Consider the following 20,805-nt stretch of genomic DNA (forward strand, 5'->3'; position numbering starts at 1 on the left):
GGGAAAATGAGACAAAGGGGGAATAAAGAGGGGGGGAAAGGGGCAGGAAAAGGGGCGAAAGTGGGGGGAGGAAAGAGAGGGAAGGAGGGGGGGAAGGAGGGGGGGAAGGAGGGGCAAAGGGGAGGCAAGAGGGGGTAAAAAAGGGGAGGATGGGGGGAAAAGAGGGGGGACAAAGGGGGGGCACCAGGACCGGGGGTCCCGGGGGGTTCTGGGGGGGTCCCGGCTCTCAAGCGACCCCTCCCCCTCTTCCCCTGCTCAGTACGAGGACGCGTTCAGCCCCCCCCGCATGCAGTGCTGGACCGTGCCCCGCCCCCCCCCCGCAGGTACCCCCCCAAAACCCCCCGACCTGGAGGCCTCTGGACCCCTCCTCGCCTCGGGACCCCCAGACCCCCCCCGGATGTGGCCTGAACCTCTGGACCCCTCCTCAAGCCCAGCCCAGCATCGGCCTGGCCCCCCAAAACCCCCCCCGGACCGCCAGGACACCCCCCAGCCCACTCCTGGCTCCCTGGGACCCCCCAAAACCCATCCCAGGACCCCCCGACCTCCTTCCTGATCAGCAGGACCCCCCCCAGCCCCAGCCGGGACCCCTAAAACCCCCCAGGAGCCCCTGGGGACCTCCCAGTCCTGGCTTGGACCCCCCCAGGACCCTCCCCAACCCCATCTCACACCCCCCCCCCCACCCCGGAGCCCGATGAGACCCCCCAGCCCCAGCCTGGATCCCCAAACCCCCTCCCTGGGCCACCAGCCCCTCCCCCAGCCCAGTCCTGACCCCCCCGGGACCCCCAAAACCCCATCCCAGGAACCCCAGACCCCCTCCCTGGGCCACCTGTCCCTGTCCTGAGTCCCCGGGACCCCCAAAATCCCATCCCAGGACCCCCCAAACCCCTTCCCTGGGCCACCAGCCCCCCGCCAGGACCCCCCAAAACCCCATCCCAGGACCCCCAGACCCCCTCCCAGGCCCACCTGTCTCTGTCCTGACCCCCCCAAAACCCCATCCCAGGACCCCTCAACCCCTTCCCTGGGCTACCTGTCCCTGTCCTGACCCCCCGGGACCCCCCAAAACCCCATCGCAGGCCCCCCACTGACCCCCCCCCCCCCGCCCCCCCAGCGCCCCCCCCAGCGCCCGGCGCCCCGCGCCCCCACCCCGTTCATCGCCGACGAGCGCGGCCACCTCCTGCCGCACGTGGCCCGGTCCAAGGTGAGTCCCAGGGGCGTTCGGGGAGCGCCTCCGCTGCTGGGGGGACACCCGGAGCAGGGCCACCACCCCCGCCCTGGGTGTGCCCGCAGGAGTCGCCGTGGGGCACGTTCCTGGGCACCTGGGAAATGCCCCCCGCGCATCCCCCCGGCCCGCCTGGACCTGAGCTCGCGTTCGCCCCGCGCCGCCGCCCCGCGTGATCCAGGGCCAGCCCCGAGCCCTGCTCCGAGCCTGCAACGGGCTCCGCACCCGCGTCACCGGCAAGGTGACACCCCGGGACAGCGGGGACACGCATGGGATACACAGGGATACCCATGGGATACACTGGGATACCCATGGGATACACCAGGACACGCATGGGATACAGTGGGATACCCATGGGATACACTGGGATACACCGGGGAAACGCATGGGATACACTGGGATACAGCGGGACACCCATGGGATACACTGGGACACCCATGGGATACACCAGGGACATGCATGGGATACACTGGGATATAGCGGGATACCCATGGGATAAAGTGGGATACACTGGGGACACGCATGGGATACACTGGGATACAGCAAGACACCCATGGGATACACTGGGATACACCGGGGACACCCATGGGATACACTGGGATACAGTGGGACACCCATGGGATACACTGGGACACACTGGGATACACGGGAACACCCATGGGATACACCATGATACACCGGGATACACTGGGACACCCTGGGACACTGGGGACACGCATGGGATACACCGGGATACAGCGGGACATCCATGGGATACACCGGGATACACTGGGATACACCGGGACACCCATGGGATACACTGGGATACACAGGGACACCCATGGGATACACTGGGGTACACTGGGACACACTGGGACACCCATGGGACACACTGGGACACCCATGGGACACCCATGGGACACACCGGGACACCCTTGGGATACCCTCGGGACGCCCCCGGGCTCGGGGAGGGGCGTGACATGGGGGGAGGGTGGGAGGTGGGGAACTGCAGTGAGAGGGGATGGGGAGATAAAGGGGGACAGGGATGGGGGACAGGGGGACATGGGGATAACGGGAATGGGGACAGAGGGACATGGGGGACATGGGGGACAGAGGGACATGGGGATAACAGGAATGGGGGACATGGGAATGGGGGACGGGGGGGATGGGGGATATGGGGGACATGGGGATAACGGGAATGGGGGACAGGGGGACATGGGGGATATGGGGATCATGGGAATGGGGACAGAGGGACATGGGGGACAGGGGATAACGGGAATGGGGGACAGGGAGATGGGGGATATGGGGGACATGGGGATAACGGGAATGGGGGACATTGGGGACATGGGGGATATGGGGATCATGGGAATGGGGACAGAGGGACATGGGGGACAGGGGATAACGGGAATGGGGGACAGGGAGATGGGGGATATGGGGGACATGGGGATAACGGGAATGGGGGACATTGGGGACATGGGGGATATGGGGATCATGGGAATGGGGGACATTGGGGACATGGGGGATATGGGGATCATGGGAATGGGGGACGGGGGATGTAGGATATGGGGATAAGAGGGGACAGGGATGGAGGACCTGGGATAAAGAGGGGACACAGGGATGGGGGGGATCTGGGGATAAAGGGGGGGACACGGGAATCGGGGAGACGGGGATGGGGGGCACACAGGGATAAGGAGGGGGACAGGGACATGGGGATGGCGGATCCTTCTGAGGGGACCCCGAACTCCCAGTGCCCCATTTCCCCTCTCTGGGGACCCCCACCCCCCTCACCCCCCCTCTCCTTCCTTCCCACAGTTCCAGAAATCCTGGGACACGGAACCTCCTGGAAAGGGCCAGGGGGGTCTCAGCGGGGCTTCCCCCCACCCTGAGGCCCCAAATCCTGGGGACAACCCTGGGGGGGGACCCTGTCCCCAAAATCCCCCTGGCTCTGGGGGCCCCCCCAGCTCCTGAGCCCCCGGGGGTGGCTTTGCTGTCATTGTCCCCTCCCCTGGGGACAACCCCCCCCCAGATCCCCCCTCAGGGGGCACAGAAGGGTCTGGACCTCCCCAAAAAAAGGGGAAATAAAAGCTGGGAACTGCAGGAAATCCTTGGAAAAAACCCCAAACCCTTCAGGATTCAGGGCTCGGCCCTGCCCCCTCCTCTTCCTCCTCCCCCATCCCAGGGGAGGCTCCTGTTAATTGGGAAATTAATTAGGGATGGAATGGGGTGGGATGGGATGAAAGCCCCGCCCCCCCCTCCTGCCACCGCGGGTTCCCCCCCCAAAATCTCCCCCAAAATCCCAACCAGGAGAGCAGATTTTCCCCCAAAATTCTGGGATTTTCCCAGGGGGATCCTTCCCCACACGGAGCTGGGGCAGGAATCTGGGATGGAGCAGCTCCTGCTGGGAAGTGTCCTTTTTCCAAAGGCTAAAAATCCCCCAAATTTCACCCCAAAACTCCCCGCTCCTCCAAGACCTGCAAATTTCAGGGGTTTTTCCCATGTTTTTCCATGCCGGGCTCCTCCGGGAAGCAGCAATTCCCTGAATCCCAAAGGAAAATCCCCATTCCCGGTGTGGCACACGGGGCAGACACGGGGCTGGAGGATCAGAGCTGCTTTATTCCAGAGGGGGACAGGTGACAACAACACGCTGGGAAAAATCCCCGACGGGGGGAAAACCGGGAAGTTTTTTCACCGGCAGGGGCTCCAAAATTACCGATTTTTCCCCCCACAAAAATCAGCTGAAGCATGGAATTCCCATGGGATCGAGGAGCCCCGAGGGTGGCAGCGGGGGTGGCAGCGAGATGTCACCTGTCCCCCACCCCCGGGGGGCACCGCCTGGCGCGGCTCAATGGAGCTCCTTGTCCCGCTGCGATCCCACACGCGGCCACCCCATTCCCGATCCCACTCGTGGCACACAGATCCCGCATTGTCCCAGCTTTGGGGACACGTGGGGACACCCCGAGGACAAGGAGCAGGGGGTGGGGCAGCAGGAGCAGCTCTGCTCATCCCGGCATTTCAGGATGGGGAGGGGGAAAGAAGCGTCACCTTCCCCAAAAACTTCCCAAAACTCTGTGACAACGGGGAGCGGAATTGCCGGGATTCCCGGGATTCCTGGAATTCCCGGGATTCCGGGTCACAGGGAGGCCAAGGCAGCGGAGGAGAGCAGGGTCAGGGCCAGCACCAGCAGCCCTGACTGGGTCACCTGCGGCAGCCGCAGCCCCTTCCCAAGATCCCAGGCCTGCGGAGACACCGGAGGGGACGGAATTCCCAGGGATTGTCCCCAAATTCCCTGCCAGGGAATGTGTCCCCCACGTGTCCCTGAGGAGGGGGACGCGTCCCCCCCCGGTGCTGTCCCCCCTCAGGTGGGAGCTGCCAAGGAAAGGATCCGCTTTTCCCAGGAAATCCAGCCCAATTCCCTCCTCTCCCACTCCCAGGGCTGTCCCCAGCTCGGTGCCCAGCCCCATCCCAGCCCCGGATCCCAGAGTTCTCCTGAATTCCAAAGGCAGCGGCCGCTCCCCCTCCCTGACCTTCCCTGCCCCCCACTTCCATCCCCTTCCCTCTCCCTTTATCCCATTCCCACTCCCTTCTCCACTTCCCCCATCCCATTCCCATTTCCCCCATCCCATTCGCACTTCCCCCATCCCATTTCCCTTCCCTTTTATCCCAGCTCCCATTCCCTTCCCTACCTTTCTCCCCCTCCTCTTTTCCCTATTTCCCCCTTTTTCCCATCCCAAATCCCTCTCCCGTTCCCATCCCTGCTCCCCCTTCCCTTTTATCCCACTCCCCCCATCCCATTCCCCCTCCCCAGGGGGTGTGAGAGACCCTCAGCCCCCTCCCCAGAACCTCCAGGGGGCTGATCCCTCACTGGGAATTCCATGGATCCGCTTTTCCCAGGAAATCCACCCCAACCCCCTCCAAAATCCAGCTCTTGTCACCCCAAGCCCTCACCCAGGGATGACATCCCAGTGTCCCGTACTGGGAGCACTGGGAGCACTGGGATCCAGCTGCTGGATCCCGTCACGCTCCAGCCCGGCTGCCTCTGGAATTCTCTCCCATAAAAGCCCTCAATAAATTCTCAACCCGGCAGATTTTGTGCTGTTCCCAAAAAAAAAAATGGGGATGGGGAAAAAAATGGGGATGGAGAAAAAAATGGGGATGGGGAAAAAAATGGGGATAAAAAAGTAGGGATTTAAAAAGTGGGGATGGGGAAAAAATTGGGATGGGAGAAAAATGGGGATGAAAAAATAGGGATTAAAAAATGGGGACGGAAAAAGATGGGGATGGAAAAATGGGGATGGGGAAAAAACTGGGATGGAAAAATGGGGATGGAGAAAAAATGGGGATGGAGAAAAAATGGGGATAAAAAATAGGGATTAAAACATGGGGTGGGGAAAAAATGGTGATGGAAAAATGGGATGGGAAAAAAAATTGGGATTAAAAAATGGGGATGGGGAAAAAATTGGGATGGAAAAAATAGGGATTAAAAAATGGGGATGGAAAAATGAGGATGGGGAAAAATAGGGATTAAAAAAATGGGGATGGGGAAAAAATTGGGATGGGGAAAAAATTGGGATGGGGAAAAAATGGGGATAAAAAAACGGGATGGGAAAAAGGGGATGGAAAAATAGGGATTAAAAAATGGGGATGGGGAAAAATAGGGATGGGAAAAAATGGGGATGGGAAAAAATGGGGATGGGAACGAGGAGCTGCCGGAGCATTGCAGGGACAGAATTCCTGAATTCCCGAGGCCGGGACTCACCAGGTGCCGGATCCCGTTCCAGGTGTGGTAGGAGAAGGGAGCAGCCAGGGAGAACTTGGCCAGGAAGAGCAGGAGCGGAGCCGGGCCCAGCGCCCGCAGCTGCGCCAGGTAATGGGGAAAGTGCTCCGGGAGCAGCAGCGCGGCCACGGCAAACACCGACACACCTGGGAATGGGAAAACAGGGATACACATGGGAATGGGAAACACCAACACACCTGGGAATGGGAAAACAGGGATAGAGATGGGGATAGGGAAACACCGACACACCTGGGAATGGGAAAATAGGGATAGAGATGGGGATAGGGAAACACCGACACACCTGGGAATGGGAAAACAGGGATGGAGATGGGGATAGGGAAACACCGACACACCTGGGAATGGGAAAACAGGGATGGAGATGGGGATAGGGAAACACCGACACACCTGGGAATGGGAAAACAGGGATGGAGATGGGGATAGGGAAACACCGACACACCTGGGAATGGGAAAACAGGGATACACCTGGGAATGGGAAACAGGGATAGAGATGGGGATAGGGAAACACCAACACACCTGGGAATGGGGAGAACAGGGATACACCTGGGAATGGGAAACAGGGATAGAGATGGGAATGGGAAACACCAACACACCTGGGAATGGGGAGAACAGGGATAGAGATGGGAATGGGAAAACAGGGATAGAGATGGGAATGGGGAAAAACAGGGATGGAGATGGGAATGGAGAAAACAGGGATGGAGATGGGATAGGGAAAACAGGGATACACCTGGGAATGGGAAAACAGGGATAGAGATGGGAATGGGAAACACCAACACACCTGGGAATGGAGAAAACAGGGATGGAGATGGGATAGGGAAAACAGGGATGGAGATGGGAATGGGAAACACAGGGATGGAGATGGGAATGGGAAACACAGGGATGGAGATGGGAATGGGGAAAAACAGGGATGGAGATGGGAATGGGAAACACAGGGATGGAGATGGGAATGGGAAACACAGGGATACACCTGGGAATGGGAAAAACAGGGATAGAGATGGGAATGGGAAACACCGACACACCTGGGGTGGGAACAACAGGGATGGAGATGGGAATGGGAACCAGGGATAGACATGGGAATGGGAATGGGAAAAACAGGGATAGAGATGGGAATGGGAAACAGGGATGGAGATGGGAATGGGAAACAGGGATACACCTGGGAATGGGAACAACGGGGATGGAGATGGGAATGGCATGGATCAGAGCAGGGAAAACAGGGATACAGCTGGGATGGGAATGGAAAACACTGACACACCTGGGATGGGAAACAGGGATAGACCTGGAATGGCATGGATCAGAGCAGGGAGAACAGGGATAGAGCTGGGATAGGGAATGGAAAACAGGGATAGAGCTGGGATGGGAAACAGGGATAGAGCTGGGATGGGGAAAAACAGGGATACACCTGGGATGGCATGGATCAGAGCAGGGGAAACAGGGGTACACCTGGGATGGGAATGAGAAAACAGGGATACACCTGGAATAGGGACAGGAAAACAGGGATACACCTGGGATGGGGAAAAACAGGGATAGACCTGGAATAGGGAATGGGAAATCAGGGATACACCTGGAATAGGGAAACAGGGATACACCTGGGACAGGAATGAGAACAACAGGGATAGACCTGGGATGGGAATGGGAAAACAGGGACACACCTGGAATGGGACCAGGGACACCCCTGGGATGCGGATCCCGGGCTGGATCCCACCACTGCCCCCCCCCCCCCCCCCGAGACCCCCAGGCCATCCCCAGCGTCCCCGACCCCCCCTCCGGATCCTTCCCAAAATTCCCGGGACCTCCCCAGCATTCCTGGGACACTCTGGACCCCCAGATTTTTGGGATGGCCCCAATTCCCCCTCAAGGATTTTTGGGGTCCTGGAATTCCCACAACATTCCCTCCGTCATCCCCCCAAAACCTCCCAGGACTTTCCCAGCCTCTCCCACGATTCCCGGGATCCTCCTGGATTCCCAAATTCCCCCTCAGGATTCTCGGGATCCCCTCAAGGACTCCCAGGAGCCTTCCCAGAATTCCTGGGATTCCCCAACCCCCCCTCTCCAAGGAGTTTTGGGATACCCCCAGACCCCCCCAGGATTCCTGGGACTCCCCAATTCCCATCCCAGGAATCCCAAAAATTCCCAAAAACTGTGGGAAACCCTCGGGCTCTGCTTGCCTGGGAAATGGGGGGCTGGGAAAAACGGGAATGGGGGAAAAAATGGGGATGGGAAAAATCTCCGGGATGGAGAAATGGGATGGGGGGAGTTTCTGGGGAATGGGGGGAATTTTGGGAGGATTTTTGTGGGAACGGGGAAGGCAGAGCCGAGGATTCCCAAGGAAAACTCACTGCTGGGAATGGGAGAATCCCTGGGAATTGGAGGTGTCCTGGGGGGATCCCAGAGGTATCCCAAGATATTCCAGGGGTATCCCAAGGGTATCCCAGAGCATCCCAAGGCATCCCAGGCGTATCCCAAGGTACTCATGGGGTATCCCACAGGTATCCCAGAGAATCCCAGAGCATCCCAGGTTATCCCAAGAGTATCCCAGAGCATCCCAGGGGTAACCTAAGATATTCCAGGGGTATCCCAGGGGTATCCCAGGGGTATCCCAGAGCATCCCAAGGGCATCCCAAGGGCATCCCAGGATATCCCAGGGGTATCCCGGGAGTATCCCAAGGTATCCCAGAGAATCCCAGGGGTATCCCAGAGCATCCCAAGGTATTCCAGGGGTATCCCAGGTTATCCCAGAGCATCCCAGGATATCCCAGGGATATCCCAGAGCACCCCAGGGCACCCCAAGGTTTCCCAGGTTATCCCAGAGCACCCCAAGGCACCCCAGAGCACCCCAGGGGCATCCCAGAGCATCCCAGGTTATCCCAGAGCATCCCAAGACATCCCAAGATATCCCAGAGCACCCCAGGGTATCCCCAAGGCACCCCAGAGCATCCCAGGTTATCCCAGAGCACCCCAGGGTATCCCCAAGGTATCCCAGAGCATCCCAGGTTATCCCAGAGCACCCCAGGGTATCCTCAGAGCACCCCAGGGCACCCCAAGGTATCCCAGAGCATCCCAGGTTATCCCAGAGCACCCCAGGGTATCCCCAGGGCACCCCAGGGCACCCCAAGGTATCCCAGAGCATCCCAGGTTATCCCAGAGCACCCCAGGGTATCCCCAGAGCACCCCAAGGTATCCCAGAGCATCCCAGGTTATCCCAGAGCACCCCAGGGTATCCCCAGGGCACCCCAGGGCACCCCAAGGTATCCCAGAGCATCCCAGGTTATCCCAGAGCACCCTAAGGCATCCCAAGATATCCCCGAGCACCCCAGGGCATCCCAGGTTATCCCAGAGCACCCCAGGGCACCCCAGAGCACCCCAAGGCATCCCAGGTTATCCCAGGTTATCCCAGAGCACCCCAGGTTATCCCAGAGCACCCCAGAGCACCCCAGAGCACCCCAAGGCACCCCAGGTTATCCCAGGTTATCCCAGAGCACCCCAGGTTATCCCAGAGCACCCCAGAGCACCCCAAGGCACCCCAGGTTATCCCAGAGCACCCCAGAGCACCCCAAGGCACCCCAGGTTATCCCAGGTTATCCCAGAGCACCCCAGGTTATCCCAGAGCACCCCAGAGCACCCCAAGGCACCCCAGGTTATCCCAGAGCACCCCAGAGCACCCCAAGGCACCCCAGGTTATCCCAGGTTATCCCAGAGCACCCCAGGTTATCCCAGAGCACCCCAGGGCACCCCGGGGCACCGCAGGGCTCACGCACCCAGGCTGAGGGCGACGCCGGTGCCGCGGTGGGTGATGGACATGGCCATGGGCAGCGACCACCTGGAACGGGAGCCGGGGTCACCCCGACAGCCCGGGGTGGGCTGGGGGGCACAGCGGGAATTTGGGGTGCCCAGGGTGATCCTGGGGTGCCAGGGGAGGGGTTGGGTGATTTTTGGGGTGGTTTTGGGGTGCCCAGGGCTGATCCTGGGGTGCCACAGGTGGGGTTGGGGTGGTTTTAGGGTTCCCAGGCTGATTTTGGGGTGCCAGGGGTGGGTTTTGGGTGATTTTTGGGGTGATTTTTGGGGTTCCCAGACTGATTTTGGGGTGTCAGGGGTGGGTTTTGGGTGATTTTTGGGGTTCCCAGGCTGATTTTGGGGTGCAAGAGGAGGATTTGGGGTGATTTTGGGGTGCCAGGGGTGGTTTTGGGGTGATTTTTGGAGTGATTTTGGGGTGCCCAGGGCTGATCCTGGGGTGCCACGGGAGGTTTTCGGTGATTTTGGGGTTCCCAGACTGATTTTGAGATGTCAGGGGTGGTTTTGGGGTGATTTTTGGGGTTCCCAGACTGATTTTTGGGATGTCAGGGGTGGTTTTGGGGTGATTTTTGGGGTTCCCAGACTGATTTTTGGGATGTCAGGGGTGGTTTTGGGGTGATTTTTGGGGTTCCCAGACTGATTTTGGGGTGTCAGGGGTGGGTTTTGGGGTGATTTTTGGGGTGATTTTAGGGGTGCCCAGGCTGATTTTGGGGTGCAAGAGGAGGATTTGGGGTGGTTTTGGGGTGCCAAGGGTGGTTTTTGGGGTGATTTTGGGGCGCCAAGGGTGGTTTTGGGGTGCCAGGAGTGGTTTTGGGGTTCCCAGGCTGCTTTTGGAGTGCCAGGGATGGGTTTTGGGGTACGAGGGGTAATTTTTGGGGCAATTTTGGGGTTCCCAGGCTGATTTTGGGGTGGTTTTGGGGTGCCAGGGGTGATTTTTGGGGTAATTTTAGGGTTCCCAGCTGATTTTGGGGTGCTAGGGGTTGTTTTGGGGGTGGTTTTAGGGTGCCAGGGGTGGTTTTGGGGTAATTTTAGGGTTCCCAGGCTGCTTTTGGGGTGCCAGGAGTGGTTTCTTGGGGTGGTTTTAAGGTGCCAGGGGTGGTTTTGGGGTGCCAGGGGTGGGTTTTGGATTGGTTTTGGGGTGCCAGGGATGGTTTTGGGGTAATTTTAGGGTTCCCAGGCTGATTTTGGGGTGCCAGGGGTGATTTTGGCGTGATTTTGGGGTTCCCAGGCTGATTTTGGGGTGCCAGGCATGGTTTTTGGGGTGGTTTTAGGGTGCCAGGGGTGGTTGTGGGGGTGATTTTGGGGTGCCAGGGGTGGTTTTGGGGTAATTTTAAGGTTCCCAGGCTGCTTTTGGGGTGGTTTTGGGGTGCCAGGGGTGGCTTAAGGGTGATTTTGGGGTGATTTTGGGGTTCCCAGGCTGCTTTTGGGGTGGTTTTGGTGTGCCAGGAGTGGTTTTGGGGTGCCAGAGATACCAAGGGTGGTTTTGGGGTGTTTTTGGGGTGCCACGGGTGTTTTTGGGGTGCCAGGGGTGTTTTTGGGGTGCACTCCTCACTTGTAGATGGTGACATGAGGGGACAAGGGTCGGTTGGAGCGGGAATTCTTCTCCCAAAAACGCCTCATCTCCTCCCGGGCCGTGGTTCCCATCGGGATCACGCTGGGAAAAGGGGGACACGGGGGGGGTTAGGAAGGTTCTGACCCCCCAAAACCCTTCAAAATACCCCAAACCACCCCAAAAATCCCAAAAAATCCTCCCAGAAACACCCAAAAACCTCAAAAACCACTTCAAACACCCCCCAAAACCTCAACCCCTCCCAAAAAACCCCCAAACATTCCCAAAAAAACCCCAAAACCCCACTCCAAAACCCCCAAAAATACCCCAAAACAAGCAAAAACCCCTCCAAAATCCCCCCAAAACACCCCAAAAATCCCAAAAACCCTCCCAGAAACACCGGAAACCTCCCCAAAACCTCAAAAACCACTTCAAAGACCCCCCAAAACCTCAACCCCTCCCAAAAAAACCCCAAAAAAACCAAAAACCCCACTCCAAAACCCCCAAAAATACCCCAACACCCCAAACCACTCCAAACCCCCCAAAATACCCCAAAACCACTTCAAACACCTCCCAAAACCTCAACCCCTCCCAAAAAAAAACCCCAAAACCCACTCCAAAACCCCAAAAAATACCCCAAACCACCCAAAACCCCAAAAAATACCCCAAAACCTCCTCAAAATCCCCCCAAACAACCCCAAAAACCACCCCCAAACTGAAAAACCCACCCCAAAAACACACAAACCCCCCCAAAAAAACCCCAAAACTCTCCCAAAACCCAAAAAACCAGCCCAAAGCACCCCAAAACCCCCAAAATCCCCCCAAACCACTCCACAATCTCCCAAAACCCCCCAAAACAACACCCCAAACCCAAAAAAAATCCCAAAAAACCCTCAAAGAGCCCCCAAAAATCCCCAAAACCCAAAAAACCACCCCAAAAACCACCCCAAAAACCCCAAATCCCCCTAAACCACTCCAGAATCCCCCAAAACCCAGCCCAAAATCCCCCCAAAATGACGCCAAAACCCCCCCAAATCCCCTTCCCTGACCTCCCAGTAGCTCCCAGTCCCCCCTAGTAGCTCCCAGTTCCTCCCAGTAGCTCCCAGTCCCTCTCAGTCCCCCCCAGTTCCTCCCAATCCCCCCCAGTTCCCTCCCAGTCCCCCCCAGTCCCTCCTCAGTTCCCCCCAATCCCCCCCAGTTCCCTCCCAGTAGCTCCCAGCTCCTCCCAGTCCCCCCAGTCCCTCTCAGTCCCCCCCAATCCCTCCCAGTTCCCCCATTTGCCCCAGTTCCTCCCAGCGCTCCCTAGTTCTCCCCAGTTCCCTCCCAGTCCCCCCCAGTCCCTCCCAGTTCTCCCCAATCCCTCCCAGTTCCCCCATTTCCCCCAATCCCCCCCCAGTCCCTCCCAGTCCCCCCCCAGTCTCTTCCAGTCCCTCCCAGTTCCCCCCAATAGCTCCCAATCCCCCCAATCCCTCCCAGTCTCCCCCAGTCCCTCCCAGTTCCCCCCCAGTTCCCCCAGTCACTCACTGGCGCAGGGCGGGGCCGGGCCCCAGCGGGGTCAGGAGGCAGCGGCGCCCCAAAGCCCTGGGAGGGAAGGGGGGAAATGGGATCGGGAACGTCCCGGGGAGCCCCAAATCCCAACGGGATCGGGGCCGGATCCGGGGGATCCCCCAAAAAAGGGGCTGGGGGATGGGCGGGAGCGGGAGAGGGGATTTGGGATGGGAGAGGGGATTTGGGATCGGGGATTTGGGATGGGAGATCGGGGATTTGGGATGAGGAGGAGCAAGAGAGGGGATTTGGGATGGGAGAGGGGATTTGGGATCGGGGATTTGGGATGGGAGATCGGGGATTTGGGATGAGGAGGAGCAAGAGAGGGGATTTGGGATGGGAGAGGGGATTTGGGATCGGGGATTTGGGATGAGGAGGAGCAAGAGAGGGGATTTGGGATCGGGGAGAGGGGATTTAGGGATGGGGAACAGATTTTGGGATGGGAGAGGGGATTTGGGATGGCGGATTTGGGGATGGACAGGGAATTCTGGGATGGGGGATCGGGGATTTGGGATTGGGGAGGAGTGGGAGAGCGGATTTGAGACGGGGGAGAGGGGATTTTGGGATGGAGAGGAGAAGGGATTTGGGATGGGATTTGGGAAGGGATTTGGGATTTGGGAAGGGATTTGGGATTTGGGATGGGATTTTGGGATTTGGGATTTTGGGACGGAATTTGGGACGGGATTGGGGATGGGATTTCGGACGGGGAAGGGGATTGGGGATTTGGGATTTGGGAAGGGATTTGGGACGAGATTTTGGATTTGGGATGGGATTTGAGATTTTGGGATGGGATTTGGAATTGGGGGTGACACGGGGGGGGATTTGGGGTGACACGCGGGTGACATTGGGGTGACACTGGGGGGATTTGGGGTGACACGGGGGCGACATTGGGGTGACACGGGAGGATTTGGGGTGACACGGGGGGGATTTGGGGTGACACGGGGGTGACATTGGGGTGACACGGGAGGATTTGGGGTGACACGGGGGGGATTTGGGGTGACACGGGGGTGACATTGGGGTGACACTGGGGGGATTTGGGGTGACACGGGGGCGACATTGAGGTGACACGGGAGGATTTGGGGTGACACTGGGGGGATTTGGGGTGACACGGGGGTGACATTGGGGTGGCACTGGGGGGATTTGGGGTGACACTGGGGGCATTTGGGGTGACACGGGGGCGACATTGGGGTGACACGGGGGCGACATTGGGGTGACACGGGAGGATTTGGGGTCACTCGGCGCAGTTTGGGCCCCGCGGGCTCCCTCGGGCCGGGGCCCGAGCCCGGATTTCCGCTGGGGCGGAGGAGCCGCCGCAGGCCGGGCCCGCGCCCGCCGCGTCCCCGGAGCGGCCCCGGGCCGAGAGCGGCCCCGCTGCCCCCCGGGAGCTCCGCGGGCGGGACGGGGCCACGGCCCGGCCCCGCTGCCCACGGTGTCCCCTCGGTGTCCCCTCCGTGTCCCGCCGGTGCCCCCCGTGACCCTCCCGGGCCTCCCGGAGTCACCTCAGCGCCAGCGCCGCCATCTTGGAGCCGCCGCGCCGGAAGTGGCCGTGACGCACTTCCGGTGGGAGGGGAGGGGCGGGAAGCGCCGGGATCGATCGGGGGTATCGATCCCTGATATCGATCCCTGATATCGATCCCTGATATCGATCCCTGATATCGATCCCTGATATCGATCCCGGGTATTGATCCCGGGTATTGACCCCCGATATCGATCCCTGATATCGATCCCTGATATCGATCCCGGGTATTGATCCCCGATATCGATCCCTGATATCGATCCCTGATATCGGTTCCTGATATTGATCCCTGATATCGATCCCTGATATCGATCCCTGGTATCGATTCCTGATATTGATCCCGGGTATTGACCCCCGATATCGATCCCTGATATCGATTCCTGATATTGATCCCGGGTATTGATCCCCGATATCGATCCCTGATATCGATCCCTGATATCGATTCCTGATATTGATCCCTGATATCGATCCCTGATATCGATCCCTGATATTGATCCCTGATATCGATTCCTGATATTGATCCCTGATATTGATCCCTGATATTGATCCCCGATATCGATCGCGGGTATTGATCCTTGTTTTTGATCCCGGGTATTGATCCCCGATATCGATCCCTGGTATTGATCCCGGGTATTGATCCCGGGTATTGATCCCCGATATCGATCCTGGCTATTGATCCCCGAAATCGATCCCTGGTGTCGATCCCCGATATCGATCTTGGGAATTGATCCCCGATATCGATCCTGGGTATTGGTTCGCTTTGGAGATCCCCGGGATCGATCCCTGTTATTGATTCCCGATATCGATCCCCGTTATTGATTCCCATTATTGATTCCTGGTATCAGCCCCGTTATCGATCCCTGTTATTGATCCCCCTTATCGATCCCCCTTATCGATCCCCGGTACCAGCCCCGTTATCGATCCCGGCTATCGATCCCCGTTATCACCCCCCGAGCAAACCCCGTTTTCCACTTTCCCCCCCAAAACCGCCCCAAAACCCCCCAAACCCCCAACCCCTCCTAAAAAAAACCCAAATCCCCCCAAACCCCCCCAAATATTCCACCCCTCCCAAAAAAAAAATCCCAATTCCCACAAATCACCCTCGGGAACCCCCCCAAAATCCCCCCAAATCCTCCAACTCCTCTCCTCCCACCCCAAAAAAATCCTAAATCAACCCAAAAGCGGTGCCACGCCTCCCAAAATAATCCCCAACGCCCCAAATTCCCGATTCCGCCCCAAATCCCGGGGGGTTTCCCCCAAATCCAGCGAGTTTCCCCCCAAATCCCGAGGTTTTTCCCTGAAATCCGGATTTTTCCCCCCCAAATCCCGAGTTTACCCCCCAAATTCCGGGCTTTTCCTCCAAATTCCGGGTTTTCCCCCTAAATCCCGGCTTCTCCCCCACAAATCCAGCGGGTTTTCCCCAAATCCAGCGGGTTTTCCCCAAATCCTGGGATTTTTTTCCCCAAATCCTGGGTTTTCCCCAAATCCTGGGGGTTTTCCCCCAAATCCTGGGGTTTTCCTCCACAAATCCCGAGTTTTCCCCCACAAACCCAGCGGTTTTCCCCCAAATCCTGGGTTTCCCCCACAAATCCAGCGGGTTTTCCCCAAATCCCCTTTTTTCCCCCACAAATCCCGCATTTCCTCCACTCCCCAGGTTTTCCCCCCAAATCCCGACTTTTCATCCCAAACTCAGCGGTTTTCCCCCAAATCCTGGGGTTTTTCCCCAAATCCCGGGGTTTTTCCCCAAATCCCGGGTTCTTCCCCACAAATCCAGCGGGTTTTTCCCAAATCCTGGGGTTTTCCCCCAAATCCTGGGGTTTTCCCCATAAACCCGGCGGGTTTTCCCCAAATCCCGAGTTTTCCCCCACAAATCCCGCATTTCCTCCACTCCCCAGGTTTTCCCCCCAAATCCCGACTTTTCATCCCAAACCCAGCGGTTTTCCCCCAAACCCCGCATTCCCCCCGCCCCATCCCCGACTTCCCCCCGCCCGAAATCCCGGCGGTTTCTCCCCAAATCCCACAGTCGTCCCCCCCTCCCCCTGAACCCCCCAGGACCCCCCAAGACCCCGTAGGGACCCCGAGAGGTGGCGCAGGACAGGAGAGAGGACACAAAACCCCCTAAAAACACCCAAAACCCCCCTCAAACCCCACTCTGGGAGCTCCGTGTCCCCGCCGGTGTCCCCCCATATCCCCCCCATGTCCCCCCCCGTGTCCCCCCCCCCGTGCATTCCTCGTCCCCCGCCCCCGCTGCCCTCGGGAATGCGGTCACACAAAGGCCGCAGTGTCCCCGTCCCCCTCCCGGCCCTAAATGTCCCCTTTGAGGGGGGACCCCGCACCCCCCCGGCCCCTCCTCCCCCCCCGCCGCCCATTGGCCGGGATTTGGGGTGCAGCGCCCTCGGTGCCACCCTAAAACCCGCTGCCCGCCGCCGTCGCCACCACCGTGCCACCGTCGCCATGTCCCCGAGGGCCACTGGCCACCGCCTCCTCCTCCTGGCCGGGCTCGTGGCGGCGCTGGGTGAGCTCGGGGACAAGGGACAGGTCCCCAGAATTGGGCTGGGGGGAGGGGACAGGAGCATTTTGGGGGGTGCCCGTGGGGCTGGCGGCCACCCACGCGCTGCTTGGGGACTGACCCCGGGCTGCCAGCAGGGTCCCGGAGGTGGCACCGAGCTGGGCATGGGCGGGGGGTGCCACACCCAGCCCTGCCCGTGTCACCTGTTTGGGGGGTCTGTCACCCCCCTGGGGACAGTTTGGGGGTGCTGGGTGGCTCTAAGGAGAGTCCCGGTCGCTGTCACCTCCCCAGGGACAGTTTGGGGGTGCTGGGTGGCTCTAAGGAGAGTCCCGGTCGTTGTCACCCCCCTGGGGACAGTTTGGGGGTGCTGGGTGGCTCCGAGGAGGGTCCCGGTCCTTGTCACCCCCCTGGGGACAGTTTGGGGGTGCTGGGTGGCTCCGAGGAGGGTCCTGGTCGCTGTCACCTCCCCGGGGACATTTTGGGGGTGCTGGGTGCCAGCCCTGCCCGTGTCACACGGTTGAGGGACCTGTCACCTGCCCGGGGCACCGATGCGGGGTGCCACACCCAGCCCTGACAGTGCCACCGGGCTGCACCGAGGGTCCCATTGTCACCCCCCTGCGGGTGCTGGATGCCACCGGGCACTGGGACACTGTCCCCTCCGAGCCGCCCGTGAGGGGCGCACCGGGGCAGTGCCACACCGCCGCTGTCCCCTCCGAGCCGCCCCTGGGGACACCGGGGCAGTGCCACACCGCCGCTGTCCCCTCCGAGCCGCCCCCGGGGACACCGGGGCGGTGCCACCGCCGCTGTCCCCTCCGAGCCCCCCCCGGGGACACCGGGGCGGTGCCACCGCCGCTGTCCCCGTGTCCCCTCCGCGCTGCCCTCGGCGCCCTTCGGTGGCAGCGCGGGGACACCGCCGGGCTCGGTCCCCGCGGCGGGGCGGGGCTGACGCCTCTGTGTCCCCCAGGAGTGTCGCCGGTGTCCCCAATCCACGTGTACACGCAGCGGGAGGTCTATGGCACCGTGGGCTCCCGTGTCACCCTGTCCTGCAGCTTCTGGTCCAGCGAGTGGATCTCGGACGACATTTCCATCACCTGGCACTTCCAGGCCGAGGGCTCCCGCGACACCATCTCCGTGAGTGTCCCCAGGGTCCCCAAGGCATCCCCAGGGTCCCCACCGCGCCCCCAGCCCCGGTGTCCCCTTGTCCCAGCAGCACAAACCCTTCCCCACTGGTGACACGGTGTCCCCTCGCACTGGGGTGGCACTGGGGTGTCCCCGTGGTGTCCCCAGTGTCCAGCGGGTCCCAGCACCAGCTCCAGCAGTGTCCCCTCCCATTGTGGTGACATTGGTGTGTCCCCATGGTGTCCCTACGGTGCCCCCAGGGTCCCAGTGCCAGCCCCAGCCGTGTCCCCTTGATCTGTGGTGGCACTGGGGTGTGCCCATGGTGTCCCCACGGTGTCCCCTTGTCCCAGTGTCCCGCCCCAGCAGGGTGACACGGTGTCCCCTCGCACTGTGGTGGCACTGGGGTGTCCCCACGGTGTCTCCACGGTGTCCCTTTGTCCCAATGCCCACCAGATCCCAGTGCCAGCCCCAGCAGGACAGTCCCTTCCCTGAGGGTGACACTGTGATGTCACCGGGGTGTCCCCACAGTGTCCCCTTGTCCCCGTGCCCACTAGATCCCAGTGCCAGCCCCAGCAGGTGGGCACATCGCTGTCCCTACAGCGTCCCCCTGTCCCAGAGCCCCTTCAGGACAGCAGGACAGTCCCCTCCCTGCGGGTGACACTCCGGTGGCACCCTGGGGACATCACGAGCCTCTCCAGGGCTCCCTCAACACCCCCCTGTCCCCCCCCCCCATCGCGTCACCCCCCACCTCCAGCTCTGAGGGTCACCCTGCCGGGGCTGGGGGGGTCACCCGGCTGGCGCCCCGGTGACCGCGGTGCCACTGTCGCACGGGCAGATCTTCCACTACGCCCAGGGCCAGCCCTACATCGATGACGTGGGGAGCTTCAAGGAGCGCATGGAGTGGGTGGGGAACCCGCGGCGCAGGGACGGCTCCATCGTCATCCACAGCCTGGAGCCCACCGACAACGGCACCTTCACCTGCGACGTCAAGAACCCCCCGGACATCGTGGGGAAGTCCTCGCAGGTCACCCTCTACGTCCTCGAGAAAGGTGCGCGGCCACGGGGACACCTCAGTGCCCACCTGCTGATGGAGGGACACGGGGCTGGTGCCACCTCAGTGCCCACCCGCTGATGGGGTGACAAGGCATTGGTGTCACCTCAGTGCCCACCCACTGGTGGGGGGTGACACCATTCCAGTGTCCCCTCCCTGCCCACCCGCTGATGGAGGGGACACGGGGCTGGTGTCACCTCAGTGCCCACCCGCTGATGGAGGGGACACGGGGCTGGTGCCACCTCAGTGCCCACCCGCTGCTGGTGGTGACACGGGGCTGGTGTCCCCTCCCTGCTGCTCCGCTGCCCGGGGGGAGGGTGACACGGTGCCCCACTGTCCCCACAGTGCCCACCCGCTACGGCGTCGTGCTGGGGTCTGTCATCGGCGGGGTCCTGCTGCTGGTGGCCGTGCTGGTGGCCCTGGTCTATGCCACCCGCTACTGCTGGCAGCGGCGCCAGGCGGTCCTGCAGCGGCGGCTGAGGTGAGCCGCGACCCCTCCCCAAACCGGGGCGGGGGGGGGGGGGAGGGGGCACAGCCGGGAGCGGAGGGGTGGAAATTTCACCATCCCGAGCCGCTCTTTTTTTCCGCTCTTTTTCCCCCCAAACCCAACTCCAGCGCCATGGAGAAGGGGAAGCTGCAGCGCTCGGGCAAGGACGGCTCCAAGCGCAGCCGGCAGGTGAGCGCCGAGTGGGGCGGGGGGGCACGGCGGGGGGCACGGCGGGGTGTCCCCGCTGTCGCCGGGGGTGGGAGGTGAAGCCCCCCTGTCCCCGCAGGCCCCGGTGCTCTACGCCATGCTGGACCACGGCCGCAGCGCCAAGAAAGCCAAGGGCGGCCCGGGAGACTCGCGCAAGGATAAGAAATAGCGGTTAGCGGGCAGGGAGGGACCCCCGGGGGCGGACGAGGGCGCGGGGGGCCCCCGGCCCCCCAAAGTCATCATGACCATCGAGATGGAGCTGCGGGGGGAGCCCCGGGCCGCGCCCCCGCCCGCCGCCCGCTCCCCGAGCCGGGGCAGCCTCAAGAACGCCCTGCTGAGCATCATCAAACCCAACTCGGGGGGCTCCTGATTTCATCGCCCCCAGCCCCGGCCGCGGCCCCTCCCGGCTCGGGACCCGGCGAGGAGCGGGGTGTGGTCCTCGCCTCGGGTCCCTCCGGCCTTGGGGACAGCGCTGGGGACAGTCCGGGGGTCCCTCCCCCGCCCCGTCCCGCAGCCCCTCTCGGTCGCTCCCTGCCCAGCCCCGGGCGCGGAGGGAATTTCTCCTTTCGAACACAAAAGCAGCGGATTTGGGGTCGGTCCCCCCCCTCCCCAGGGATCCGCGGGGTCCCCGTGGGACCGTGTCACCCCCGTGTGTCCCCTCCCCGTACTCGAGGGGGGGGGGGGGGTTCTCTGCCCCCAATTTTACTCCTTTTCTGGCCGTTTTCTCGTCTCTCCCCGCGACCGACCCCAAATGACGTCGCAGGGTGGCCCCCGCCCCACCCCCTTTGTCCCCCCCCCCCCCCCCCATTAACCCCCGCACCGCGTAACCCCCGGGACCCTCCCCCCCAAAACCGGCCGGAGCCCCGTTGAGGGGGCGAGGCTGCGGCCGGGGACTGGGGGGGAGCCGCCCGTGCCCCCCCCGACGCGTTTTTCTACACCCTGTCCCTGTCCCCTCCCTGTCGCCGTGGTGCCATTAATAAAACTGACACGTCCGGGAGCCCCGTGTCCCCTCCCGGCCCGTCACTGTCCCCGCTCCGGGGCCG

The 20,805-nt window shown here is 61.2% G+C and overlaps 3 protein-coding genes and 2 long non-coding RNA genes across 18 annotated transcripts in view; 2 read left to right on the plus strand and 3 right to left on the minus strand.

Annotated features, from left to right (window-relative positions):
• The window catches only part of LOC125318084 (Fc receptor-like protein 2), a 185,965-nt gene that overhangs the window by 134,440 nt on the left and 30,720 nt on the right, over positions 1–20,805 (minus strand). The window lies entirely within an intron of this gene.
• On the plus strand, positions 1,118–3,295 carry LOC125318165. The gene is made up of 3 exons (XR_007200284.1): positions 1,118–1,198; positions 1,288–1,460; positions 3,011–3,295. It is a non-coding gene; the product is annotated as an uncharacterized LOC125318165 (long non-coding RNA).
• On the minus strand, positions 3,792–14,464 carry SDHC (succinate dehydrogenase complex subunit C). 2 transcript variants are annotated; one of them, XM_048288613.1, is made up of 6 exons: positions 14,373–14,445; positions 12,853–12,909; positions 11,332–11,433; positions 9,746–9,807; positions 5,955–6,118; positions 3,792–4,433 (listed from the first exon to the last, which is right to left on the minus strand). In XM_048288613.1, exons 1-6 carry the CDS (start codon positions 14,390–14,392, stop codon positions 4,329–4,331), a joined length of 510 nt encoding a protein of 169 aa, XP_048144570.1. In that variant the 5' UTR covers positions 14,393–14,445; the 3' UTR covers positions 3,792–4,328. The 2 variants fall into 2 exon arrangements, with proteins under 2 accessions (XP_048144570.1, XP_048144569.1); XM_048288612.1 differs by lacking the exons at positions 3,792–4,433; positions 5,955–6,118 and adding exons at positions 7,140–7,389; positions 7,431–7,639 and having other exon boundaries at positions 14,373–14,464.
• Positions 6,118–6,853, minus strand: LOC125318164. The gene is made up of 3 exons (XR_007200283.1): positions 6,718–6,853; positions 6,456–6,583; positions 6,118–6,169 (listed from the first exon to the last, which is right to left on the minus strand). It is a non-coding gene; the product is annotated as an uncharacterized LOC125318164 (long non-coding RNA).
• On the plus strand, positions 16,797–20,759 carry MPZ (myelin protein zero). The gene is given in 6 exon segments (XM_048288600.1): positions 16,797–16,904; positions 17,863–18,029; positions 18,853–19,066; positions 19,414–19,549; positions 19,684–19,744; positions 19,842–20,759. Coding segments are annotated over 6 exon segments (930 nt in total). The 5' UTR covers positions 16,797–16,843; the 3' UTR covers positions 20,133–20,759.

Source organism: Corvus hawaiiensis, chromosome 29 (genome assembly GCF_020740725.1).
Source record: "Corvus hawaiiensis isolate bCorHaw1 chromosome 29, bCorHaw1.pri.cur, whole genome shotgun sequence".
NCBI lineage: Eukaryota > Metazoa > Chordata > Aves > Passeriformes > Corvidae > Corvus > Corvus hawaiiensis.